Source organism: Neopsephotus bourkii, unplaced genomic scaffold (assembly GCF_033783945.1).
Source record: "Neopsephotus bourkii isolate Nb327-2 ecotype Australia unplaced genomic scaffold, CSIRO-AGI_Nbou_v1 NB_1376, whole genome shotgun sequence".
Lineage (NCBI taxonomy): Eukaryota > Metazoa > Chordata > Aves > Psittaciformes > Psittacidae > Neopsephotus > Neopsephotus bourkii.
The window spans coordinates 3,483,290-3,511,073 of NW_026901855.1; the positions used below are offsets into that span (position 1 = coordinate 3,483,290).

Sequence of the window (27,784 nt, forward strand, 5' to 3'; positions counted from 1 at the left end):
TAAGTTTGTATCATGTGCTTATCCTGGTGCTGACCTGTGACCACAAAGGAAGTTGTACAAAGACTGGGCGCCAGTAGATAAGGTTGGGCTTCCCTATGTCATGCACGATTGACTTCCTTAAGGCATCATCTGGCTAGAAAGGGGGCCACAGGTATTTTGCCAAGATTCTTACGCACAGATGAGTTATGGTATGATTTCTGTAGGCTGCGGGAGTGTAACACAATGCAAGTACACTGATAACACTGCAGCATGCATGTTTGGTTTTCTGTTTGGGAAATCCTGGACAGGAACATGGGAAACCTTAAACAGCAGGGCCAGCAAGTGTGTTCACAGCCCAGTGATGTGAAAACTGAAAAAATGAGCTCATTCTAAGTTAACTTGGGAATACTTGGCAGCTGAATCATGGTGTCCTGGCTATAGTTTGGCAGCCATGCAGGCAGCTGGCTGTGCTGTGGCAGCAGCGCCCACCTGAACCTGGGCTCTGCTGGTACAGCTGAGCAAGGGCAGAAGAAGGCAAGGCCCTGCTAATCACCTGCTGCTGCTGGAAGGTTAGGAAGTGGGACAGGAACGCAGCTGAAGTGGAATTTTAATTGCCTTCCTTTCATCACAAACAGGGTTTACTCCGGGCATCCTGCTGCTCCTCTAATAGGACACTTCGGGCTCAGCCAGCAGCCTGCCTTCACGGGGTTCACAGACTTGGTGCTTTCAGGGCTCCTCAGGAAAACTGACTGCCCTGAGTTACGCTGGTGCTGCCCCAGCTGGCACCCTTCCCCTTGGGCTTGAGATCACCATCCCCACAGCAACAGATTAGCATGTGTAGCCATCCATGCCTTGGATGCTGTTCACTGCAGATTCTCGTGGATGAATCCATTGGTGAAGGAAACCTTGTGCTAAAGGCCAGGCTGTGAGTAAGCACTTGCCCTGAGGCACAGAGTGTGTCAGGCTATGCAATTCTATGGGACACAGAAGTGGTGATGCCTTACACCAGCCATTTACTTGGTGAAGGTGATCTGGTCCTTAAGTAGCTACATGCTAGAAAAGGTCCCTGTGCTATGTCTGCCTGCCCTCAGCAGAGAGACCTACTCCTTCATCTACAACTGCTATCTGGTATAGTTCTTTGCTTTATTTGGATGTGTCAGGAGAGACTACAGTCCTTCAGCTATTTTGGGGAGGGAGGGCTATATCATGTGAAGGTGAAAAGCAAGGTCCAATTCAATTCATGAAACACTACTGAAAAATGCAGCCAGTAGCCTGTAAATACCCAGCAAATCAGGTAGAAAGTAACAATCAGCACACTTATATCACAATACATCAAGCACAACTCATATCAACTCAACCTAATGCCTTCCTTTGACAGAATATTTGAGCTTTATTAAGACTGTAGTCAATGCTTTATATGATATTTTTAGTAGTAAATAAGGGAAGGCCTAATAGCATTGCAACAAATCTAGTATGTGTCAGTGTAGAACATAATATAATTGATAATGTAAAAGTCAAAACTAATTTATATCAGTCGATCACCACTGGTGCTGTAAAGCCCTTAGAATACAAGTTTAGGATTGAAAATGATCTTGACCAAGTGGAAAAATTATCCAGGAGAAAAAAAATGAAGTATATGTGTCCATCTGTAAATGACATTTAAGCTGGCCGGGTTATGATGAATTTTCAAATGAACGGGAATTTAAAACATCATGAAAACGTACCAATCTGGGTAATTATAGACCAGTCAGCCTTACTTCCATCTCTGGAAAGGTGATGGAACAACTTATTCTTGACACCATCTCTAGACATATCAAGGATGAGGGGGTCATTAAGAGCAGCCAACATGGTCTTACCAGGGGGAAGTCATGTTTGACCAACCTTATAGACTCCTATGAGGAAGTAACTAGGTGGATGGATGATGGTAGAGCAGTAGATGTGTTTTTTCTTGATTTCAGTAAGGCATTTGATACTGTCTCCCACAGCATCCTCATAGATAAGCTAAGGAAGTGTGGGCTTGATGATCAGGTAGTGAGGTGGATCAAGAACTGGTTGAAGGGAAGAAGGCAGAGTTGTAGTCAACGGGGCAGAAACTAGCTGGAGGTCTGTGACTAGTGGGGTACCTCAGGGGTCGGTGCTGGGACCAGTGCTGTCTAATATTTTCATCAATGACCTGGATGAGGGAACCGAGTGTACCCTCAGCAAATTTGCTGATGACACTAAACTGGGAGGAGTGGCTGACACACCAGAAGGCTGTGCTGCCATTCAGCGAGACCTGGATAGGCTGGAGAGTTGGGCGGGGAGAAATTTGATGAAATTCAACAAGGGTAAGTGTAGAGTCTTGCATCCAAGGAAGAACAACCCCATGTACCAGTACAGGTTGGGAGTTGACCTGCTGGAAAGTAGTGAAGGGGAAAGGGACCTTGGGGTCCTGGTGGATAGGAGGATGACCATGAGCCAGCAATGTGCCTTTGCGGCCAAGAAGGCCAATGGCATCCTAGGGTGTATTAGAAAGGGTGTGGTTACTAGGTCAAGAGAGGTTCTCCTCCCTCTCTATTCTGCCTTGGTGAGGCCGCATCTGGAATATTGTGTCCAGTTCTGGGCCCCTCAGTTCAAGAAGGACAGGGAATTGCTTGAAAGAGTCCAGCGCAGAGCCACAAAGATGATTAAGGGAGTGGAACATCTCCCTTATGAGGAGAGGCTGAGGGAGCTGGGTCTACTTAGCTTGGAGAAGCAGAGACTGAGGGGTGACCTCATCAATGTTTACAAATATGTAAAGGGTGAGTGTCAGGATGATGGAGCTAGGTTTTTTTCAGTGATGTCCAGTGATAGGACAAGGGGCAATGGGTGTAAACTGGAGCATAGGAGGTTCCATGTGAACATCAGGAGAAACTTCTTTACTGTGAGAGTGACAGAGCACTGGAACAGGTTGCCCAGGGGGGTTGTGGAGTCTCCTATGTTGGAGATATTCAAGCCCCGCCTGGACAAGTTCCTGTACTCTAGGTTATCCTGCTCTTGCAGGGGGGTTGGACCAGATGATCTTCTGAGGTTCCTTCCAACCCTTGGGATTCTGTGATTCTGTGAAAAGCTGCCTGGCCAGGCTGGGCTGTCCTGTGAATAAATCTTTCTATATAGCATTTAAAAAAGCCTTATGTGAGACTCAGTGCCTTCAGTTTGGGGCTCCGTGCTTCAAGAAAAGTATAAATTACATGGAGCAAACCCAGTGGTGGGCAACAAGACAAACCAGACGTCTACAAGTATAGCTTCAAAAGAAAGCCTGAAAGAATTGCATTTGTTTAGTCTAGAGAAGAGAAGATCATGGAAAAGGAGGAACGTAGGGAACACAATGATAAAATTCTGAAATATGTGAGAGGTAGGAGCAAATAAGGCAATAATATACTCGCTGTGACCACTGCAGATAAGATGCAGTGGGCTTAAAATAAAGCAGGAAGGTTTTAGATTGGCTAGCAATATATCTATCTCTCTGCAAGAACAGTAAAGCTGAGGATTACTGTGGCATCTCCATCATTGGAGAGCTTGAAGCCCAGGAGAGAGCAGGAGTGCCAGTGAGCAATGATTTGCCCACATCCCTGTGGTGAGGCTATGTATTTCCTCCAGAGCCAGTTTAAATCCATTTTATGTGGTACATCCCTGTGTCCAAAAACTGTGATGCAATGAGAGAAGAATAGTTGATATGCTTGCAAGGACCTGGAACAAAGCAGGGACTAGACCCCACCAGCTGGGCTCCTCTCAGGCATTTCCAAGGGGCAGCTGGAGCCTGCGTGGCAGGGAAGGAGGGCAAGATGTTCCTTTCCCAACTGCAAAGGTGGGTCCATCCTCTGTGGAGATGGAGGGAGTAAATCTCTATCCTGTCCCATGGCCACATCGGGCAGGGCTACCCCGGTGTACTTTCGGCATTCCTCTACATGGCATCGTAAGGACAGGCTCTAATGGGTGCTGGGGACCTGCTGGGGTGATTCCCTGCGCCTGGGGCAAATGCAAAGCCCGGGAGACCAGGTCTTGCCACAGGTTCCTGTTCAGCCGGTGCTCACACTATGATCAGCAGGGCTGCTGCCGCAATCTGCAGCTACTGTGACTTATTCTTTTACTCTCCTACAGAGAAGTTGGCATCAGCACAGACAGTGCACAGGGCTAATGTGGCACACAGCGGGGTGTGCCCCATCACAGACTGGGAACCGGGGTGCCTGAAAGGGGTTTTTTCCTTTCCAGAGCTCCAGTTTCCTTTCCAGAACTCAAGGTCCACAGACCCTTGCAGCCACACTTGGCTCTTTCCTAGGCTATGGCCAAGCTTGCTGTTCAGGTTAGCTCCACAGACTTTGGCTGAACTCTCCTGGCATTATCATCCTCTGTATTCTCCTCTCAAATCAGCTTCTGGGCCCAGCTGGACTTCTTGTGTGCTTTCCAACAGGCAGATTCCTGGAGCAAAAGCTCTGAAAAATCCCCCAAACCAACAGCTATTGGAGTCTGTTGCTGCAATCATGTTCTGACGAAACCATGTGCTGATCCCTGAGAGGTGGGCTCCTCTCACTTGGCCTGTCCTGCCGGCAGCTGACCATGCACCCGTGCCTTCACAGTCCAAAGGTCCTTGCACAGCTTGCGCCTGGCTCATCTGGGGCTAAGAGGGGAGGTCAGCAGGGACATGCGGAACGCTGGGCCTAGCAAAATCCAGGCATGGCTCCTCCTGTTTACAAACCAACTCAGCAGCAAGTTGGACACTGGCGAACTTACACAGCAGAGCCAGCTCCAGTCCAGGCTGGCAGACTAAGGCAACTCAACTGGTCAGGAAATCTTGTGTTTAAAGCAATGGGCAGAGGTACAGCTTGGGACTCTGCTGCAGACTCACTCCATGATTTCAGGTGACATCTCCAGGTCTTGAGCATCTGCAGAATGAAGGCATCAGTTCTTCCTGCTTCTGTCCCCTGGATGTGAGATTTCTATAGCCCAGGAGTTTCAGAGCAGAGTTCAGCATTTAGCACAGCAAGGACCTTGTTGCAAAGGGCAGAGGCACGTTAGGAATGTTACATACACAGTAGTAACTGCTGACTGCCCTCCAGGGAAAGAGTGGTTTTCTCTGTGCTCTTTTCCTGCAGAGCATAGCTCAGTCTGTACCCCTGGCTTTGACCCTATGAACAATGTTTTTGATACCGCAGAAGACCAGTGGGAAGTTCAGAGCATCTTCACAGAGAGGAGCCATCTGCTCCCTGGGGCAGGGGCCAGCAGTGGCGCCAGGCATCTGTGGAGCAGAGCCCTGTGCTGGAGTAGCGGAAAACCCTTGACAGATGTGCAGCCAGCACAAAGCAAAGGGAGCAAGAGAGAAGGAGGGGAAACAGCTGCAAACAGCAAGAGCTTGGAAGTGGTCACCATTTATGCAGCAAATTATCAGCAACAACAAAAAGTTGTGACCCCTGGAGAGCTTTGCAAATCCCCTGTCTATCATCAGCTGTTGGCTATGGAGGTGGTTTGCCAGACCAGTTTTCCAGCTGGGATGATGCTGGGTTTTTCATCCGCTCTCATACTCAACACCTACTTAAGGCAGTGTGCTGGTATTAGGTCAGCTGGCAGTTAGCTGTGGTCAGGCTGAGTACAGAATAAAACCTGAGGTCAGGGCTAAGGCACAGGCAATGCATTTGCTTCCACACACTGACCCTGATGGTCTTCTTGTAGTAGGCTTCATTCACCGTGAGCAGAACTTCACATATCCCATGGCTGTGGTGGCGGGCTCCAGATAGTCTCTGTTAGCTGTTGATTCATGCAGCCAGACATCATCAAATGCAAAGGCTAAGGGAAGGAGGCAAAGCCAAGTGGGTCTTTGTAGTACATATGGTGCTGGGGATCCAAGACACATAGCATTCAACACGGTATCCTCCCTCTCAACCAAAACAAATAGCAACATATGCTTCAGTCCCAACTGAATGACATCAGTAACACATACATATATAAAGTGCTTTATTGCAGCATCAGAATAAAGAAATCTTCTCTATGAATTTTTGTAGGAATAAAAGGCATTTTATATATATTACATATTAAAAATACCCAAAACAAAACAAAACCCAACAAAATAAACTTAAGGAGTGGAAGCTTAGAGATTTATCACTTAAATAGCAGTGGGCTGGACGGAATCTTTGATGGGATATAAAAATAAATGCTTGCTTAATGTCTGCTTTTCTCATGGTGGCCCACAAAGCCTCCTGGTGTATAAGGTGCTTGTGTGAGGAGCAACACTGCTGCTTGTTTCTCATGCTCCAGGTCATGCCTGTATCATCCAAACCATAGAGGCAGCGAGGCAGGACAGCCTCTCGGCTTTCAACCAGCTTTTTGGGTGGCTCAATGCAACAGGTTTTTCTACTTGCCCTTGGATGGGAACTGCATTTATTAAAGAAATGATATTTTCTTTCTGAGGGGTTAAGCTGGCTGCTGTACCCAATATAAAGAGGAGGTGGGTGCAAATCCTGGGTAACAGTCCTTATTATAAGAGCAATTCCTCAGAAAGCAGCCAGTCTAATAAACAAATTGGGAGAGCTATTGGAGGTCTCCTTCAAAAAACAGCTGTTTGCAGTGGTCCTGCTTCTATGTGTGGGTCTAATACTGCACACTAGGCAAGTTTAACGGAACGTTGTTTTAAAGAAGTCTGCACTGATGGTAAATAAGCTCCTCTGAGACTCTGCTGATGTTGATGATTATGTATGATAAGGGAGAAGAAATATGAAGATGCTCTGCTGAATGACAGAAGATAACAAGCTTATCCTTCCATGGCCTTGGCCACTCAGTTTGTCTGCATTCCATACAAACACCTCTGTGTCTGTTGCTGAGCCTCCCCGCACATGTGCCAGGCTCCCAGAACCAAGCCATCAGATCACTGCCACCCTCTCTTGACCAGATCTTTACCAGACACTAGTAAGCCAATGACCATGTGGGCTAGGGAACATGTAATGGTCATGAAAATTTACCATGGTCTGGGTCACCATCCATGCTTATTTGGTTGTGCTTTCCTTCTCGCCCTTTATATAATACGGGTTATCTCAGACTGCATGCCTATTGGGAAATGGATGCTGTCTGCCTGTTTTGATAACACCCGTAACTGGAGTCTGGGGATACAAGTGTGGAATAATAGTTAGATAAGAATAATTCAGTGATAACTTCATTGATACTTTCACAAGCAATGAAGTCTTAGGTACTGATGACCAAGGACACAATATTCTACTCATAACCAAGGCAAAAGGATCAACATACATTCAACATATAAAAGATACTCCCACAAAGACTCCCAGGTTGCTATGAGACCTCCTGAAAGGACAGACCTAGCACAGGACATTCAACCAAGAACCTCTGCACCCAGACAGGTGCTTTTTGTCCAACAGTGTCCTGCAGAAAACCATGGAGTAGCCAACAGCTTTGGGTGAAAACTCTAATCTAGAAATGACTCAATTCTTCTTCACATGTGCTTGACTTTCTCTTTCGTTTTCTTCAATGCATGAAATTTGCTAAATAGAGGATATGATGTTTCTGCCAGGTTCAGTGACTGAATGTCCAGGGATAAAGATGCTCAGCCTAGCCTCTCTGTGGGGAACTTGGGAGCCCCCAGAATACGCTGGGAGAAACTGCCATGAACCTGTGAAAAGCTGAATAAAACCCAGGCAAGACCAAAGCATCAATGGAGAGCAGAGCACCATGATCTGCAAACACCAGGTATTGACATTATTAGCACGAGTGGAGGCACACTGGCTCCCCTGGCCAGACAGCAAGCCTGAGGAACACAGGCTGCACACACGACTTGCTTTCTCTGGGCTGTCTCTTGCTGGGGACCTGGGCAGACACAGCACGTAGCGGGGCCTGAGGCCAGCAGCAGACCAGAGAAGGGCAATGCTGGCTGCGCCCAGCAGTGCCTCATTTGTTGCTATCCCCATTGAGAACTTGTCTTAGTGCTTTTTTGCTGCTCCCCAGTAGCAGCAAGAGTGGCAGCTGAGCTGCCTCCTGCCCCCAGCAGGGCTGTGGGTTGGAAACATGGGACATTCTGCTGGGCAGCGTCACACGTACTCTCGAGCACTGAAACCCACTGTCGGGTGCCAGGGCAGGCTGGTGGTGGGACTTGCATGGGTGCTGCTACCCTGCTCCCCTAAGCAGTAAGGCAAAGGGGCTGAAATGCACACAGGTGGCGTTCCCCCATGCTGACCTCCTCTGAGGTCCATGTGTGCCTGGCTTTGGCATGCAGTGCTCCCTTTTGCAACCCAAACCACAGTGGCAAAGCGACCTTGCCAGGGAGCCCAGGTGGCCAGTCTCCTCCTGCCCCACATACCCTCTGGACTCATGAAACCCTGCTCCTTCCCAACCATGCATGCAAAACCCGAGGAGATGGGCACCTGCACTCTATGCGTGGCTGGGACAGCCCTGTCGCTCCCTAGAGGACCCGCCCCCAGTTTCAGAAGTAGACCAGCATGTGCCAGGGCAGGCGCACAGGGAAGAGCAGGCGGCTCTCCCTCCAGCAGCCCAGCTCCTCAGATGCAGCATGAAGCCAGCAGGAACTGGGGCCATTTCACCCTGAAGATGCTCAGCTTTCAGTTTGCATTGAAAGACTGTGGAGAACAAAAGCAGACAGGAACAGCTCCCAATTCCCTTTACACCTCCCATTCCCTGCAGCTCCCTCTGCACCAGACCAGGCATCCCAGGGTGCAGGACCACCCCATGTGGCGTGGCAACGATCACACCATTATAACCTCTGGCACCCTTGCAAATCCAAGGAGGGCCAAGGCACCCCTCTGGAGGAATGGGAAGATGCTGCATCCTCCCTGTGCTGCCCAGTGACAGTGAGGAGCCCCTGGGCAGGGCCAGGGCTTCACCAGGCTGCGCTGGGGTGGGAGCCGGCAGCAGCCATGGCTGCTCTGACATGGCTGCGGCTAGTACTCCTTGGCCTCCTGCAGCTGAGAGAGGTACTCCTCCTCAGCGGGGTTGTCAGCACACCGCTGCCCATTGTTGGGGGGCCGGACGGCGTGGTAGCGGCTCCAGTCACCCTTGCAGAGGATCCAGGGCAGCATGTCCACCTTGTAGTGCAGCTCCGGGGAGAACTCGGTGCTGATGAGGTTGGGGACACCAGCCCCCTTGCCGCGGGTGATGAGGCGAGTGTGCTCATCGTAGCAGCAGTGCTGGGCAGCCAGGGTGGTGCTGTCGAGGGAGAGCATGGAGCGCAGGCAGAAGCGTGCTGTGGGCTTATAGATGTCCAGGCGCTCCTTGGGGCCGCTGGCGTCCCGCCATCGGAAGCTCTTGCCCTGCTGCTCATCCCGCAGGTTGACAGCGCTGTAGACAGCCTCCAGCGGGTAGGAGCAGGGGCAGCTGGGCAGGTCCGTCAGCACCTTGCTCAGGTACTTGGTGAGGAAGTCGCTCTTGCAGTTCAGCCACTTCTCACAGCTGTCCACCTCTGGGGGGACGACACCAAAGAGTGAGGGCACGCACAGCCCGCATCACACTTTACCCAGCTGCCATTTGCCCATGGCCTTGCCAGCACCTCCAGGCAGGAGCAGCCAGGCTCCCGGGACAAGCTGGAGCCAGGCTTCATCAATGGGGCACTAACAGGGTGGAAGAGGTTTCACGCTGGGTCAGACCCACCTGTCACAGGGCTGGACTGGCAGTACCCCCCATGGGAGGGCATGTGGCAGGCTGGCCTCAGCCACTGCCTGTAAAGCAGGACCGTGTTGTACCAGGGCTGTGGGAGGAACTGGGTTTGCCTGCATGACTGTGAAGCCTGCTGTGGCAGAGGTTTGGGTGACTTAGGTCTGGACACCAAATGCGCCAGCCCTTGGCAGAGCCCTCCCCACCAGCCAGCCCCCATGAGGTCTGACACTGAAGCCCCCAGAGCAAGGCAGAGGCAGAAGCTGACCTGAGTTGAGGAGCTCTGTGGTGTTGTCGCTTTTGAAAGGCGTCTCCTTTGTGGGGAAGACCATTTCTCCATCTGCTCCTTGAGAAAGGAAAAACAAACCAAAGTTCCAGGGCGAACACCAGGAGGAGTGTTGGGGTTTTTTTCCTCCATAAGGGCACCAAACACCATCCATCTTCCACTCCCGCTCCCACCAATGCTTTGGCTCTCTGCCTGGAAGGGTGGACCAGCAGCAAGACTTGCAGGACAGACCCACCCAAGGTTATGCAAAACCCAGTGGAACTAGCCAGCTCCATCAGGAGAGCATTTTAAGCTGAGCATTTTTAAAATGCTCAGGAGAGCTTTTTAAGCTTTCAGTGTGAGAGAGGTGCAAGGAGTTGCACACCAAGCTGGAACCCAGCTCTACCACCCTTGGGCATCATGTAAAAGCCTCATTAGAGCTTCATTATGGAAACAAACCCCTGTGGTCATCAGCCCAGATCACATTAAACATAACTATCTCTTGCAGCATGAGCAATGCCCAGCCCTCAGCGGCAGGAGACCAGCCCACACTGGGATCGGTCAGTGCCCAAGCCCTGGTATTGCCAAGGGCTCACCAGGGCAGTGCGGCAGGTCGCAGGTCCTTGACTCCGTTGCTGTGCAGGCATAGCCACAGGACCGGGTCCTCTTCTGGTTGCCACTGCCACAGGTGATGCTGCAAGGGGACCACAGGCTCCACTCCTCCTCGTCTTCATAGTCTGTGCACAACAGGGGAGAGGCAGAGATGGTGGACCCCAGCACAGCCTCAGCAGGAAGGGAGCCAGCAGCCACCTGGGACCTCCCTCAGCTCTGCCCTCTCCCTGGGATGTCCTTTACAGAGATGCAGGCCTAGCGCTGCCCAGGGCACATGGAGGTGCCTGGCCATGTGGTGCCAAGGGCCAACCCTGTCCCTACTGTCAGCCACAGGGAAGCAGCTCCCAAGCAAAGGTTCTTGCTCGTACAGCTTTGCTCCTAGTCATACTGACCCAGACAGGCAGCACTGCCCATCCCTATCCCCACCAAACCTGCCTGATGCTGAAGCATCAATGTATTAGCAAAGGTTGGCTGGTTTTGTCCTTGTGGCAAGGAAGTTGCAGGAGGGAGCTGCTGTGGTGCCCTGGCCTGTCTGCCCAGCAGCACCTGCCATCTAGCCCTCTGCAGCTCCTCTCCTGAGGATGCCCAGGTCTGTGGTAAAGGCTTCTGGCACTGGTATTACACCAGGGACAGAGATAATGGCAGCAGCACTTGCCATTCAACATTTACACGGTATTTCTCATCTGAACATGCCTTTGCTAGAATCCAGGCTCCAGTCTGATTACACACAAGGGCAATTCCCACTGGGATGCTGGCGTGTCTCACTGCCGGCAGCCTCAGCTGGGAGCTGGCCTTACTCCTTGGCATGCTTGCTTATTCTTTAGTAGGAGCTGAGCACCAGTGTGCTGTGATCTGCAGTGCAGTCCTGCTTCCTCTGCAGTGAGGCAGGGCAGTGCCCAGCTGCAGGGCAGCTGCATGCACCCAAGAGGACTCACCGTAATTATATTTGTCCTTAAAGATCCAGTTCTTCTGCCTGGGCCACTGCTGGTCCCAGTCACCTCCCACTCCACTGAGCATTGATTCCTCCTCATACTCTGCTGTGTAATCTTCCTCCTCCTCCTCTTCCTCCTCCCTGTCCCCTACATCCAGGTTGTCATCCTCTTCCTCCTCCTCTTCCTCCTCCTCATCTTCTTCTTCCTCCTCCTCTTCCTCTTCAGTGGGGTCAGTGTATTCCCAGAAAAGAGGCCAGAAAAGGTCCTTGTGAGACAACCACTCAGGGGACGTCAGGGACCAATCATTACTTGTCTCCTTCAACAAGTCCATCTCCATCTCGGCCTGAGGATCATCCACCACTTCGATGGTCACCTGGAGGCCAGATACGAGGCAGGGCAGTGAGCCAGGGCACAGCACTGCGATGGACCTACCAGCCCATGTACTGGTTCTCAGCCCGAGAGGCCAGAGATGCTTTGGGGTGCAGGACCACATAATGAGCACAAGAGGAAGGGACTGAAGCAGAGGCAGAGCAGGAGGGGTAGGGATGGCCCACAGAGACCAACACCACCATCAGAAATTGGTAAGTCACCCTTGTAGGAGCATTTATAGGAGCATTTGCCTCCAGAGAGGGGCTGTAGGAACAGGGAAGATGCCATGACCAAATTTCTGTGGCAAGCACCCTGTCTGTGCCAGCTATTTGCATCTGGTAGTTACCAAGACAGATGGCAGTGGCCACACGAACCCCACCCAGGAGATGTTTCCTCCTCTTAGGGAACCAAATGAGGCTGGGGAGGACAGGCAGTGCTGGCCCGTATCCCCTCACCGCCCATGCAGACCTGCTCCCTACCTGGATGTTGGGATTCTGGGCACTCAGGTCCACGTTGGCCAGCCCTGGCAAGCTCTGCAGGTCCAGCATGAAAGGCAGGTTCTCATCCTGGCCAGTGCTGCTGGGCTGTGGCACCACCGGGCTCCTGGCAGGCTGCTGAGCCACCCCTCGACGCCTGTGCCGCCGCAGGCCAGCCTGACCGCCTCGCCTCAGGCCCCGCGCCTTGCCCGATGGCGGCAGCTCCTCGTCCCCTGCTGAACGGGGGCTGGATGAGGCAGAAACCTGGAGAGGGAAGAGGTGGTGAGAACATCTCCTGAGGGTGGCCTGTGCAGGGAGCCAGCTGCTGCCCAGCAAGGAGAGCCTGGTCTCTTGCACTGAACGGCTCCTTCACCCCATCTTAGTGCAGCATCAGGGCAGCAATGAACATGTTATTTAATACCCAGTGGCCTGTACTGTGCCAGGGCTTGGCCCCATTGCACCTGAACAACCTACCGATCTACCCAGGCTTCTCATCCCTGTGACCACCCTCTCTACCCAGCTCTGCTGTCCCATTGCCCATCTTGCCTGCCTTTCCACTCCCCACTCTCCCTTTTTTTGCCAGTTCTTGGTCCCTGGAGATGGGCAACAGCAAAGGCTGCCTCTGGTCACAGAGTTACCAGAGCTCATGATTAATAATTTTATATGTTTATATAAAAAGTTTATAACAAAGGCTTTATGACAAGGGAGGAAACCACACATAAATAAATTCCTCTGTGGTGACAGTATTAGGGCAGACAACTTCACGCAACACGGGTTTAATTGAGATTTCAGATACTGCCCAAAGAGGGGAAAGACAGATATAGATGGTAGACACAACCCGGCCAAACAGGACGAAACAACGTACTTGCCAGTGGTGCCTACAGCTCTGACACCGCAGTGCACACGGTGCTTCGCAGCCAGTGCTACCCCGGGAGGAGCAGGCATGGAGCCTGGCGGGGGCCGCCGCTCCAGCCGGCGGGCGGCGCAGGGAAGCGGACAGCACACCCTGCCAAGCGGCGGTACCGCGCCGGGTTCCCACGTTCCTCGCCTCCACGCTCGGCGCGCTGGCATGAGAAAGCGCGAGTCAAAGGGCCAGCAGGCTCCAGTGCGCCCGAGAAACCGGAGATGGGAACAACTGGCAACCCCCCGGCTGCACGGGCTCTCCCCGGGCAGGGAGCGAAGGTGCCCGAACCCCCCGCAAGTCGCCTATTTCTGGCTGCCCGGCTGAAACCCCCTTTTGTTCCCGAGCTCTCGCCCTTCGCGCCTGCCCAGCCGAGAGCCGCGGGATTAACGAAGAGAGCGGCAGAGAGCGGCGTGCCCCCTCCCCACGGGGGACGCGGAGAGGCATTTCTACCTGCAATTAGAGCCAGATGGCTTGGGGAAGGACTCCCCTCCCTTTCATCCTGATCACTGGAGCACTTCAAAGGCAGCTGGAGCCTGGCCAGGCTCTCATGAGCACACACAGCCTGTCCCCAGCCCTGTGCCCGCACATCAAAGCCCGCAGTCCCCCCGTTCCCGGGGGAGGGAAGAGAGCAGCAGGGACGCTGCTGGTCCCTTGGCTGCTGCCCAGAGCAGGCTGGGCGCGGGGAAGGGTCAGTGACAGACTTCACCAGATGGGCCCAGAGCAGAGAGCGCTGTGGGGAGGAGGGAGCCTGCCCAGCGAGAGCCTTTGGGCTCGCCCCTCTCCCTAGCAGGGGAGCTAAACCCTCTCCCGTAGCACTGCAGGCTGTAAACGTGGGCACAGACAGGCCCTCTGCATGCACCTTCCCATCCCACCTTTCTCTGCTCCCATCTAAACCACGGCAGTTTTGTGAAGGACCCATGGCATGATGCTCTTCTCCAGCCTGTCTCCTGGTGTTTCAGCCCCTTGCCGGGTCTCCTCTTGTGCCCAGGGACTCCCTGGGAAGGAAAAGGAGGAGCCCAGGCAGAGCAGAAGAAGCAAGAGGGGCAAGCAGGCAAACCTCGCTGTGTCCCAGTTCTGGCTGTACAACACCACCCGCCAGTGCTGGGTTTGCTGCCAGCTGCGTGTGCCCAGCACAAGCCAAGCACAAGTGGCTGCCAACAGCCCTGCGAGGCTGGCACCCCTGCCCGATTTGTAATGAGCTTATCGGGGCTGAGTAAGCTCATTTCACAGACAACCCCAATTTAATACACATGGAAAGCAAGGTCTCCTCTAGCAGCAGGATCCGAGCTCACTCAAGGACATCAGAGCAAGCCAGCCAGGAACAGACTCCGAGTCTCCAAACTTGCGCTCAGTGCCTAATTCAGATTTTACGCCCAAACAAGCTCAAGCAATTCAGAGTACTGTTCCCACAGGGAAAATGTAAAACTGGCCCAGGGGAAACGGCTGCGGGACTGCCACTGGGTGAACAGAGCTCCCAGAACAGACTCCTGGGGGTGTTGGACCTGGACGGCCCAAAGTCCTTCAGTGACTGTCACTGAACCATAGCACCCAACCCTTCCCTCCTGTTAACGTGTGCAGTGCTCAGAGACATTGCTGGGATAAAATCTGTCCCTGCATCAGAAGATGTCCCTTGAAAGCACAGTCCTGCTCAGTGTCTGATCCAAGTGATTATCAAGTCATGGATCTTAGAGATGTCCAAGGAGGCTCAGTGTTCCCTCTGGGTCAGAGCATCCGTGGTACTGTGATCCTCACAGACAGATGTGCCTTCCCTGTGTAACCAAGGGGCTCCTGCCAGCCACACAGGCAGCTGCCCTCAAGGGTCATGCTCCTGTCACCCTCTCCTCCACCCTGCTTGGGGAATAGCTGGATAAAGCCATTTAGCCTGGAGCTAAGCTACTGCAACACATCAGCTAAGAGAAGGTTGAAAACTCTACTCCCCTACTCTTCATGGAGTGCAGGAGAAAGGCTGAAAACCATTGCAGAGATGGTCAAAGCAGCTCCCTTCTCCTTCTGACACTGGTGAAGGACACTTGCCACCACACCACAGAATCTGACTGCATAGAGACGAGAAGTCATAATATCTCACAGCTGAGCTCCAGCCTTCTCCTGCAACAAGCCAGCACTAAGCCAAGGACAAAGCTGAAGGGGGAATTGCCACAGCTCCTCCTGCATACACTTGGGATATCCTGCCTGGCTGGGAATAAGGGTTTCCAGGGCAGAAATCCAAGAGAAACTCTGGGGCAGCACTCAGGAAAGAGCATGTACTTTGTGTTTGTGAAAAGCATGTTTAGACTGAAGACCATATGCAGGATCACAACTGCCTTCCTACCAGCACAGGAGCTCTTCTGACGTAATCCAGGCTCTCCCCACTGTAGTGGAGACCGTGCAGGGGGTCAGTGTAGGACCTTGGGGCACAAACTCAGCAAAGATATTAGAAAGGGAAAGGAGCTTGTCAGTAATTCACCCCAGTGTTGTGCCTACCTTGTAGACAAGATGGGTGACAAGGTGTGTGGAAAGGACACATACAATTTCTCTAGAGACTCAAGGCTGATTTCTAGTCCGTATGCCTCCATTAAAATTGCTTGTAAATATAAAGATGGCAAAGAGAGCAGCTGCAAAACCATTTCAAGGGACGGAAAGACTTTTCCAGTGACAGACTTGTGCAATTCAATTCCTTATGTTAAAAAGAAAAAACAGTGACTTGATTTCTAGTTCTTTAAGGCAGTAATCCATCTGGCACCAGAGACCCTCTAATCCAGAACAGAAACACATAATAGGAACCAACACATCTGAGTCAAAGCCAGACAAATTCAACTGAGGAATAAGGACTGTGCTTTTAACACCGTAGGTGATCAACCACAGGAACAAACTAACAAGGAAAGTGGCAATATCTCTAGTGGAGACAGTCAAACCCATGTCATTGGGCTCAACACATATGCACTGCATCTGCACTAGGGAAGAAATCAAATGATCTAATGATTTCTTCTGGCCTTAAAATCTGCAATTCTGCTACGAACTTCTCTAACGCTGTGAACTAAACGTGGGCTAAGAAAACAAATGACCCACGTTCATGTGCTGCAGCTCTTATGTAAAAATGATTGGAGACGTGACATCTCAGATCCTACAGCAGTTCAAAACCTGAAAACATCGACATAGTAGTCCCTGTGCTGTACTGCCCTTCGGCAACCAGAGACACCGCTATGCTGCCACCACAATCACAAGTACTTGTCCCTCCAGCATGTTCCTCTGTAGGCACAAGTTGCCACTGAATCCACTGGCAGTGCTCTCTGTAACTACATACATGGCAGAGCAGAGCTGCTCTTCATCATGGGGTTAAACCCAAGCCAAGTACACTTGAGTTAACTCCCCAGGAGCGAAGCATTGCTGGAGCCTGTGCATCAGCACAAAGGAGTCCCTGCATAAGGCAAGCTCTGAGGATGCAACTTCCACCCACACCTATCCTGAGCCAATTAGTGAGTACATAAACTTGTTCAGCTTGAACAAAAGAAACCTGTGCGCAGGGGAGTCAGATCAGAGGCAACAGTCAGGGCTCTGCTTTGGGCTTGCAGTGAGAAAAATGATGTATTTGCTAAGGGTTAGTATCACACTGGTCTACAATTGAAAGGAATGGGTTTTTTGTTGCTTAATCATTGCTACTTGTGTTAGGTTTCCTCTGAATGCTTCTACCACACTGTACTGAAATGAGAAGCCACCAGAACAACTATTGATCTTTTCCTGAATAGAGCTGAGTCTACACAAGTGTATTCCTACTCCTTCCCCCAAGCTCTCTCCAACATTATTTTAACATCTGTCCCACAGTTTGTTGCAAACTTGCCCACTTATGAAATTAGCCAAGAACAGAAGAGAAACCAGAACACTTTTTCTTTTATCTACCATACAACTTTCCCTTCCATATTCACCTAAATAACCTGTGAAGGTTTGGACAAAGCTTTCCAACAAAATCTCTCTTAGACTGAAATGGGGCAGGAGCAGCTCCAGAGCAGGGTTTTATTATAAAGCCATGGAAGCAGAAGGACGCTGGTCAGTTGCTTCAGGAGGAAGGCCAGCCTGTGGCGGGGGAGCTCTGGAGCATAGTTTGCAGAAAGGCTCAGGACAGTTCTTGCTGGTGGGATGGGAGAAAGTAGAGGTTTTCCCAGTGCTGCCAGGTAACACTGTTGTCTCTTTAAAACAAAGGACGGTTAAAGTGTAATCAACAGGAACAAATGCTGCGTGGCACTCTGCCTCCCTCCTATGGTGCTGGGCATGTTCTCTCCTTGAGGACCCCACCACAAAGACTACGCAAAAGGCTTTTTAAGCCCAGCCAGCTGAGGCCACTGTAGCCTCTGGAGGGCTGTAGTTCGATCCTCCCAGCTCATAACCCATCGACCAGCACATAACCCATCTACCGGCACGGTGTTTAAGCCAGATGGGAAACTCACTGGGTGCGCATCAGGCAAGAGACCTCTGCTATCCATCAACTCATCATGTGCTTAATGGATCACCCAGAACTGTGCCAAGGCACAGCATGCTCCTACAGGTGTCAAGAGCTGGGTGGGTGCCCACGAGACAGTGGGAAAGGTGCAGAGGCCACCCAGTCCCTGTTCCTGTCTTCAAGACCTCCTGAGCCACAATCCCAACAATCAGACACAACACCTTTATACTTATAGGCAGGTGGTTTAGCAGGAGTCATCACACAGGGCTTTGACAAGTGAGCTATGGAAGATCTGCCAGAGGTAATTTAAGGAAGCGGATACTTCCAGCTGCCTCCCTCTTCTTCTCCCCTCAGTTACATTCCTGCCTGAAAGGAGCTATGCCACAAGAGCAGGACCATCATCTCCCAGCTGCTCTGCTCACTGGTCTACCTGTGCTGGCTCTGACGGATTTCTTCACAGCTACTATAGGACCGTGTTTTGGATTTGTGCTGAAGACAGTGCTGATAACACAGGGATGTTTTAGTTATTGCTGAGCAGTGCTTACACAGTATTTCTGCCTCTCACACCACCCCACCAGTGAGCAGGCTGGGGGTGCACAAGGAGCTGGGAGGGGACACAGTAGGTACAGCCGACCCCAACTGAACAGAGGGATATCCCATACCATATGGCATCATGCTCAGCTTATAAAGCTGTGGGAAGGAGGAGGAAGCGAGGGATGTTCAGAGTGGTGGTATTTGTCTTCGCAAGTAACCATTAGGCATGATGGAGTCCTACCTTCCTGGAGATGGCTGAATTCCTGGCTGTCCATGGGAAGCAGTGAATGAATTCCTTGTGCTTTGCTTGCATGCATGGCTTTTGCTTTACCTATTAAACTGTCTTGACCTCAGCACATGACTTTTTTTGCTTTTTACCTTCCAATTGTATCTCCCATCCCACCTCCGGGAGGGAGTGAGTGAGTAGCTGTGTGGGGCTTGAACCTGCTGCTGGCTGGGGTTAAACCGTGACACTGCCTCAGGATCAGCTCACACCTCAGTGCTGGTTTTGCTTTGCTCTTTCTTCTTCAAATAAAGACTGAAGCATCTCCCTTTAGGTTTTAGGGAGCTCTGCAAATGCTGGTGGAACAGACAAGGCACTCGGTTATCATGCTTGTGTGGGCAGATGCTGTTTACGGCAGACCAGAAGGAGCTGGCAGCAAACTGTGGCTGTGCAGGTAACTATTACACCCTCATGGTTATAATTTTCATGTGGTTATCAAAACACTTTAGACCATGTGGAATCACTCTCTTATAACCAGCTTCATCCCAACTGTCTTGAGTAGAGAGCTGCAGGAAGTAGCATCAAAGGCTTCCTCATCTCTCATTTGTTTTCATGTCTCACAACTGTGTTAACCGTGGTCTCAAAACCTTTCTCAAAGTGGGTGACTCAGTTCCCCCCAAGACAGAGCCGGCCCTGGAGCAGAAGACACCACAGCCAGGAGAAGCAGCAGCAGCACACAGCACCATGAGGAGCAACAGCATGGCCTAGCTGACTCTGTGCAAGACCAAGAGCAGAGCAGTTGGCCAGGCTGCTGAGAGTGCTCCTCACCGTACATCGTGGTTGGCACAGCCTGGCGCCTCGCACCGCAGCCAGCCCTCCTGCAGGTGTGATGATGAGTACCCCGATGCTGTGGCACCCTCAGACAGCTCCGCAGGTCACTCCCATTGCAAGGAGCACAAGTAGGAGCCTCTCACCATGCCTGGCTGTTGCACCCCTCAGTGTCACACACAGGTGCTCCTCTACCATAAATACCTTCTCCCTCTTTGACACTGAGACAAATGCTGTAAACCCCCATTTTGCAGACAAAGAAAACAGCCTGCCCCAGCTCTCTCAGGCAGCCTGTGGCAAGGCCAGGAATAGGTTCATATCTGCCATGTCGTATTTGGAGAAAGCTCTCGGGAAAGCCTTCCACAGCTCAGTTTCTCCTCCTCACCTGCCCCAGGAGGGGCTGCCCTGCCTCCCGCATGGATGAGCTGCACAGACCTTGCAGTGGAGAAACTGGGGCTGCTGATTCACACCTCTGACATGTCCCTGTGCAGCAGCCAGGGCTGTGCTCACACCAGAGACCCTGCCCAAGCGCATAGGCCCAAGAGCCAACCCTTGATGGGTGGTGCCTGCTGTGAGGAGCCCAGCAGGAGGCAAGGCACCCCTACCTGAGGAGGAAGGTACCCGAGACCTCTGCTCCAACCAGGCCAGCTGGGTGCTGCTCAGATAGAGCACAGCACAAGTATGGGAGCAGGGCCCCACAGGGACTGCACAGAGCGGTCTCCCAGGGAAGTGAACAGACACACATCCATATCCCCCAGGGAAGTGAACAGACACACATCCATATCCCCCAGGGAAGTGAACAGACACACATCCATATCCCCCAGGGAAGTGAACAGACACACATCCATATCGCCCAGGGAAGTGAACAGACACACATCCATATCCCCCAGGGAAGTGAACAGACACACATCCATATCGCCCAGGGAAGTGAACAGACACACATCCATATCGCCCAGGGAAGTGAACAGACACACATCCATATCCCCCAGGGAAGTAACAGACACACATCCATATCCCCCAGGGAAGTGAACAGACACATCCATATCCCCAGGGAAGTGAACAGACACACATCCATATCCCCAGGGAAGTGAACAGACACACATCCATATCCCCCGGAAGTGAACAACATCCATATCCCCCAGGGAAGTGAACAGACACACATCCATATCCCCCAGGGAAGTGAACAGACACACATCCATATCCCCCAGGGAAGTGAACAGATACACATCCATATCCCCCAGGGAAGTGAACAGATACACATCCATATCCCCCAGGGAAGTGAACAGACACACATCCATATCCCCCAGGGAAGTGAACAGACACACACCCACACCCTCTGGTGCTCTCTGGCAAAAGCTCCTGCTAAGGCACATGTTTTCTGTTAACACAGTTGAGCTGTAATACGCATAAGCTCTTAATGCATCAGGCTGAGTTGCTATTAACTTGTTTCAGCTCCGAATCCCATGTGCTTCAGTAACCATTAACTTGTTCCAGCTAATGATCCACATTTGTTAGCCTGCTCACCGTAATGCCCTGACTGCTCCAGCTGCTGCTTCCTTCCCTACCGTAGCCCAGGCAAAAGTGCAAAAGGAAGGAACCCAAGATACAGCAAAGCAAGTGCAAAAACTGAAGAGGCCAGACCAATGCCAGCCTCCCCTGACCCCTAGCCTGCTAGAAGACAAAGGGGACACAGGGCAGGTCCTGGCCACCCCACAGATGCTATTCCCTTGACTGGTGAGTGCCTTGGGGCTCAGCTGCCAGGGAAGAGCCAGGGCTGGATTGCTCGTACGCAGGCTCAGGCTGCCAGAGCTTGGGTGGAGGACAGCTCACCTGAAGGGCACCAAACCAATGCAATGAACCAGCCTCCTGCTGTACCCTACACGACAGAGGCTTCCTTGGCTGGGGACACATTCACAGCCCTGCCTCACACTCAAATCCTGTGTGCTAGGTAAGGCCCTGGAAGACTGGGCTATCCAGCAGCTCCTCATCCAAGATCAAGCCATGCCTTGCCACCTCTTCCCTGCATGCATGGATGCTTCCTGGCCATCTGCAGACAGATCCCAACCTTGAGCCTGTCCAGCAGCACTGGAGACCAGCAGAGTGCAGCAATTTATTGCATTTTGTTCCCTTTGAAGCTGTATCTTTCCCCTGGAGACTAAATCAAGCTTCAGTCCAGATGTCAGTGCCCTTCACACCAAGAGCCACCCGGGACTCAGAGGCAGGTCTCATGTCTCGTAAGTACCGAGATGAAGTGTATTTCACGTCAGCTTCTCAAAGAAGTTGCTACACAGAGGGAATGTGCAGAAACTGAGCTGCTTGGGAGCAATACCATGTGGGTGGACTTTTACAAGTGACCACATAAAAGCACCCAACAGCCCAATGAATGTTCCCTGCAAAAATGGGGTACCAGAGAAAAAAAATAGTCCTCACGCTTTGGCAAGCTCCTGTCTCAAATGGAAACGTTTTCACACCGAAACATGGCTGCAGTCTCTTCCCTGCTTCTTGGCTCTGAGCTCTGGCATTTTACACAAAAACCTGAGCCTCTTGCTGGCAGCTTTGGCTTTGGAGGAGCTGGATGGCACGGGCCACCTTGCTGTTGTGACTGTATCTCCGAGTGTCCGGCTTCCCTGTGGGAAGTGTCCAGGCATCCCATTTTGGGGATTATTCTGAGTTTTGTACTGGTACTATATAGAACAGAAGATCCCTGGTTTGCACTCCTTACCGCTAAGACACTGACAAGAGGAAAGCGGGAATTAATTCCCAGCCCACTCCCTGCATCACCTCTCTGGGCTTGGAGGGACAGCGACTGAAGGCAGGGTAAGTCCTCACCTACCTGTCTTTAAGAAGAAGGTCTGCAAGAGCTGGACACTTTCGGGAGCCCAGAGAGAGGGCTGAGCAATGCCCTGTAGGGCGATTTATGCCTAATTTCTACCCCTTACATGTGCCTTTTACAGGAACCCCTTTGATTGTAACAATGGGAGCGAAGCAGACCTATTTGTGCAGTGAAAAGGGAAGAAGCCCCCTTGTCGGGCAGCTTCCCTACACCCGGCTCCCTTTTGTTTCTGCTCCTGCCTGAGCCCCAGGGCAGGAGGGTTTTCAACTGTGTTGACTAAGATAATTTGGCACTTCTCAAAAGGAAATTTGCTACAAAGGGCGAAGTACCTCCCTGCGCACAAAGAGCCCCTTTCAGAGCGGAAGGATGCTTCAGTGCACGTTTTGTACCCTCAGATCCGACCTCCGCCAAGGACAAAGCCAGGGACAAGAACGCTTAATTGCTGAAGAAATGAAAAGGTAAAAAGCACATCCGCAGGCAAAATGACTCTGCTACTGACACAGCCGCGGGTCCTGGCCGGGCAGGTCCGGGTGCCCCACGCAGGGCTGGCACGCACGGGTGCCAACACACGCTGGAGACACACAGCACGGCGGGATGGCCCTGGGGGAAGCACACGGGAGGCTCCGAACACCCGCGTTCTCCCCCGTGGTAGCCCCAGTGGTCTCCCCAGGCAGCGTGTGTAGGCTACATTAGGGTTCCCAAATAACAGGGCTCCCCCAGCTTATAATCTCCTGGCAAATTCCACTCAAGCCCTGTTGATATTTCCATTTAATGCTTTTTACCTAGTACAGCCACACCACGTCACCTTGGAGCTCCTTTACTTTGCACTTGCTGGTATCTCCAATCAGGCATCTTGTCACTGCTATACATTTAATTTCTAAGCACTCCTTTGCTCTCAGGCTCCCTATACACAGGACAGGTGGATTTAAGTCAAGACTGCTACCAATGGCTTTTAATCAGCAAGGAAAACATCTTGGAGACCTTCAGTTTTGAGCATGGTTTCCCATTGCTACTCTGGCTGCCTGAGGTAATCAGTAAATAATACACACTGCTGTTGCTCGTTTCCTTCTTTCTCAGGGTGCAGGAGCCTCTCATACCAGGTGCTGTACAAACCCACTGATTTGCAGCCAACTACAGCCCTTTGATAGTCTTTTGTTGCTTTCTATTACCACTTATCACAGACACCAGATTTGCTTTGCTTGAAGACTCAGACAAGGGGAACTCCAACAGCAAGCTCCAGCCTGGAGTCTCACCCGGCCCCTGTCCCAGCCCTGCAGTAGCAACCCAGGGTGCCTCAGGTCGCTTGCTGCCCTTGCTCTTGGAGCAGTTCCCTCCTGCCACCGAGCCCACAGTCGCTGGGCTGGGCAGCTTGGACCCTCTATAGCATGCTGCCGCCTTCCTCTGCTGTGCCCCATCACCACTGGGATGCTCACTACCAACACCCCCATCACTGTTACCGCCAGTACTATTATTTCTATGCATAGGTATTGAAGTGCTTGTATCGGTTGACACAGATCTAATAACTTCTACTGTTTACATTTCTAGTGTGTTAGAATGTAGGCTATTTTCTATTTACTAAAGGAGTACTGGAGCAGACTGGTATCAGTTGGAAAGAACCCAGATATTTATTAACGATGCTCAAAGCCAATATTTTGAAGTCCAGCAAGTTTATCAAAACATATTTTGCATTTAAACCCCTGACTTTGCAAATAAACAGACCGTTAAGCAATTTGATGAGCTGTCTCTCATCTCCACAAGGGACGCAAGCTTTACCAAGTATTCAGTTACCCAAATCTGAAGAGCCACTGGCATGGGTCAGTGCTTGGAGCTGCACATTACTGCCCACATCAGAGTGCAATGCATCTGACCCACAAAAGTGCTTCTAAAACCCCTGCTGTGCACCTGCCTCCTGCTTCGGAGGCCACCTGCCTCCATAACCTCCAAATGAGCAGGTATCTGCTGTTGTTAGAAGTCACAGTTTGGAAAGAAAGGGTTTCAACTTCCAGTCAATTGGGCTGCAGAAACAGAAAACATTCTTGCTACATCTGTTGCTTATGTTGGGTTCGGTGGACCTCAGGCAAAGCTTTTCTACACAGTATTAAGGCTGAGAAAATGTAAACGCAAATGCTGGCTCCTTTGGTAATTAATGACTGGAAGCAGTGGATCCTGACTGAGGCACAGGACTTTGGGACATACTGATAAGGCTATAGCCCAAAGATAAAGCACATGTTCTCTCCATCCTTCCTGCAATTAGAAGACTTCCAAACACCAAAATCTACTGAAAACCTGAATGGATTTAATTTTTCTAGATTATTTTAGTCTAGAAATGCAACTCTGAGGCTCGCACAAATTATAAAAGTTCCCATTCACTTCTAAATCAAGGGAAAATGTTTACTTGGTATAAAGATGCTAAAATAAAATAAGGCCAAGTTTTGTAACTGTTTAATGGTTTTGATTGTCTATCTGCTCTGTCATTTCTATTTTTCTCCTCCTGGCCCCCTTCATTCTACCCACATCTGTAGGGCATTACCCGTAGTGTAACCAATACTCCAGCTGTGGCTGCCCTGCTGCCACAGAGACAGGATGTATCAGCACTGCAACAGGAACCATCTGCGCCTATGACCCAAAATCACTCTGGATTTTTTTCTAACCACCATACTGCTGCACTTCTGCTCCCTGCTCTAGTTCAAACACCAGGCATGTCTGCTCCAGATTCTCCCCACAGGCACCAGAAACAGAGGATTTCCTCCCAACACAGTCAGAAGGCACATGCCAAAACCTATCGCTTTCTCCCTGCCGTGCAGAGTGTGAAGCTGGTACCCGGAGGGATGCAAGGTGTGCTCAGGAGCACCAACAAAAGAATCGAAAGAATGTAACTCCCACAGGTTGAGATAAGAGCAGTCCAGTAACTAAGGTATAACACAGATCGCTGCTGCTACCACCATAATGATAAGGGAATGACAAGGGTACCACTCATCGATACCCAGCCCAACCGAGCAGTGAACTACCCCTTCCAGGTAACTCTCAGCTACATCCTGGGCATGACATGCTGTGGTATGGAATACCTCTTTGGCTAGTTTGGGTCAGGTGTCCTGTCTCTGCTTCCTCCCCGCTTCCCTTCCTCCCTGGCAGAGCATGAGGCTCACAAAGTCCTTGGTCAGTCTAAACATTATTGAGCAGTAACTAAAACCATCGGTGTTATCAGCACTGTTCCTGGGCTGAAAGTCAAAACACAGCGCTGCACCAGCTACTAAGAAGGAGAAAAATGACTGCTACTGCTGAACCCAGGACAGTATCCACCCTTTATTCCATTCCATTCACGTCATGCTCACATCCCACATTTTTCAATATGCCATTCCCCTGAGGAATCTATTCTTCATCTTCCTCCTCACCTCCACCCTCAAACCTCTGCCTATAAACTTCTTGTATGTTTGTATTTCTGCAAGAAGCAAAAGTCCTGGGGACAGAGGCTGCGCTGTGAGTGCTGTATGTGATCTTTGGCTGGCCACACAACGCTCCCCATTCACAGCCACTCACAAACCGGGACTGACAGCAGCTTGCCCTGCTTTCCGATGTATTTCAGACGTCAGATAAAAAGGAGCCTGAGATTGTGCTGCAGGGTCCTGTGGTGGGGACCTGCACAGCTTTCTAATATGCACTTTGTCCTTGTCCTATGCCCCCTGCCACAGGGCTCCAATATTTTCCCGGATTTCCACCTTAAATCCGTACTCCCTGTGCAGCTGGAGGCTGAGCACACTGACTGGCATTTGCCTGGTGAGTGAACCGGCAACTATGTCTGTGCTTTAAGTCTTACAAGCAAAGTACAGCACCAGCATGATTCCCCTGAGACGAGCACCACGGTTTGGCAATAACTAGCAGTAAGGTACACTGTCATCGCTCAGCACCTCCTCTGCCTGTGTAAGGAGCACTGCAGATCAAACCTGCTGCTCCCCGCACTGCTGTGTATCACCAGCAAGGGCTGAGCTTCTCTTACCCCATCCTGCTCTACCTCCTCCTATACCCACTTTCCCCACTTAGCCCTTTCACCCACTTCTAGCAGTAGCATTCTCCAAAACCGCATTTTTTAAATACAGCTCTGCTACCTGAGCCACTTTTTCTCCAGAGAACAGTGTCAAGATGTAAATAACTTGCTTTAACTGTTCAGCTGTCTGTCTTTCTTATCCAAACCCTTCTTCCTGCCCTCCTGGCAGTTTGCTTCTTCCCGATCCCCTTCCTGTCTTCCCCATCAGCTCCAACCAGTTGGTTCCCAGTCCCTCACTTCCCGCTGAAGTTTCCCCTTCCACGATGCCATTGCCGGCCGGATCCGGCTCTCAGATGGGGGAGAGGTGCAGCCCCAGGACCTCCTCCCCAGCCTGGAGGGGTCCCGAGGCCGCCTGCCGGGGATGCCGGACGGGGCGCGGGCTGCGGGGATGAGAGCAGAGCACGACCACTCTGGAATGTGCCGCTGGGTCGCCCCAGCGGGAAGAGGAGACGGCGGCTGAAATCCGTCACGTCTTCTTTTTGTAGTAGCGGAGTTTTGGAGTTCCTGGCAAAGCACCAACGCCACTGATGCTGCCGCAGGTCGGGTTGCGGTTGGACCCCTCTCTGCGGGGATGTTGCCCCCTGGAGGCAACGGATCCTCCAGAGCGTTGGGTCTCTGTGCTCGCCCCCACCTCATAGTACCTAAACCAGCCCCTTTCCTGCAGCCTCAGCGCAGACCTGGGGCTACCCGACAATCCCGGGGGCCGGGAAAGGGCTCTGCTCCTCAGCGGGTGAAGTGCCAGCCCAACAGAGGGGAGGCACGGAGCCCTGCTTGCCCCCGCGGCTCCTCCTGCTGCTGCTTTTCCACCCGGGGCGCCGGGCGGCCTGCCGGCGGGACACGTGTTAGGTGCTCCCTTCCCTTCGGAGATGCACAACCGGCCCCGAAAGAGCCCCGATGACCGCCCTGGGGGCCGCTTCCCCTCTCAGCCGTCCGGGCACGGGTAGGGCTGCGGAGGGCTCGGCCCTTACCTCCCCCCCCGGCTCTCCATCCTTCCCTAAAGGCTGCCTTACCTCCGCCAGCTTGGAGCTTCTCTCCTTCGGGCTGTTGCTGCGCTGCTTCCTCACGGGCAGCCCTCTCACCGCAGCCAGGAAAGTTGTCAGGAAGACGAAGCCGAGGATGAGCAGGACTTTCCGTCTAATCAGCGGCATCTCTCCCTCCCTCTCGCCCCTCCTCGCCCGCCCAGGGCAGGCGGCCCGGCAGCACGCCCTCCCGCAAGGCTGCAAGCCCCGTCCTTCCTTGCTCGGGAAAGCAAGAGAAGAAGGGGAAACTCAGAAACACATTAATGTATATGAACTACAGCCGCCGGGAAGCGCAGTCCCGGCGGGTGCGGACGGGGCAGGGTCCCCCGGGCAGGGCCGCTCCGCTCCTCTCCCTGCGATCTCACTTGCAGATTGCCGAGCACGTTTCAGTGTCGCTGCTTCCCCGGGCTCGCCCGCCGGTGCCACTGATGCTGAAGGATAACTGAAAAGCTTCACAAGTGTGTGCGGAGAGGGAGGGGGGAGAAGAGGGCTTCGCCTCCCCACCCCCCTTCCTAATCCCTTCGGCAATCTGATTTCTTTTCCTCCTCTTCTCCTCCCCCCGCCAAGTCACTCCCCGGGGCTGCCGCTGCTCTTCAGGCACCGCCGGCCGCGCGGGCCGCGGCCGCTCGCCGGGGACAGGCTCCTTCTCGCAAGAAGCGCGGTCAAGCCCCTCCCGGGCGAGCGGCGCGGCAGCCGGCCCTGACGCTCCCCTGCC

At 52.1% G+C, this 27,784-nt stretch overlaps 1 protein-coding gene across 3 annotated transcripts; it reads right to left on the reverse strand.

Annotated features, from left to right (window-relative positions):
- Positions 1 to 5,929: 5,929 nt before the first annotated feature.
- Positions 5,930 to 27,784, reverse strand: ISM2 (isthmin 2). 3 transcript variants are annotated; one of them, XM_061367473.1, is made up of 6 exons: positions 27,061 to 27,784; positions 12,258 to 12,518; positions 11,413 to 11,782; positions 10,462 to 10,602; positions 9,869 to 9,940; positions 5,930 to 9,409 (listed from the first exon to the last, which is right to left on the reverse strand). In XM_061367473.1, the coding sequence occupies exons 1-6, from the start codon at positions 27,196 to 27,198 to the stop codon at positions 8,892 to 8,894; spliced, it is 1,500 nt and encodes a 499-aa protein (XP_061223457.1). In that variant the 5' UTR covers positions 27,199 to 27,784; the 3' UTR covers positions 5,930 to 8,891. The 3 variants fall into 3 exon arrangements, with proteins under 3 accessions (XP_061223457.1, XP_061223456.1, XP_061223458.1); XM_061367472.1 differs by having other exon boundaries at positions 9,869 to 9,946; XM_061367474.1 differs by lacking the exon at positions 27,061 to 27,784 and adding an exon at positions 13,609 to 13,900 and having other exon boundaries at positions 9,869 to 9,946.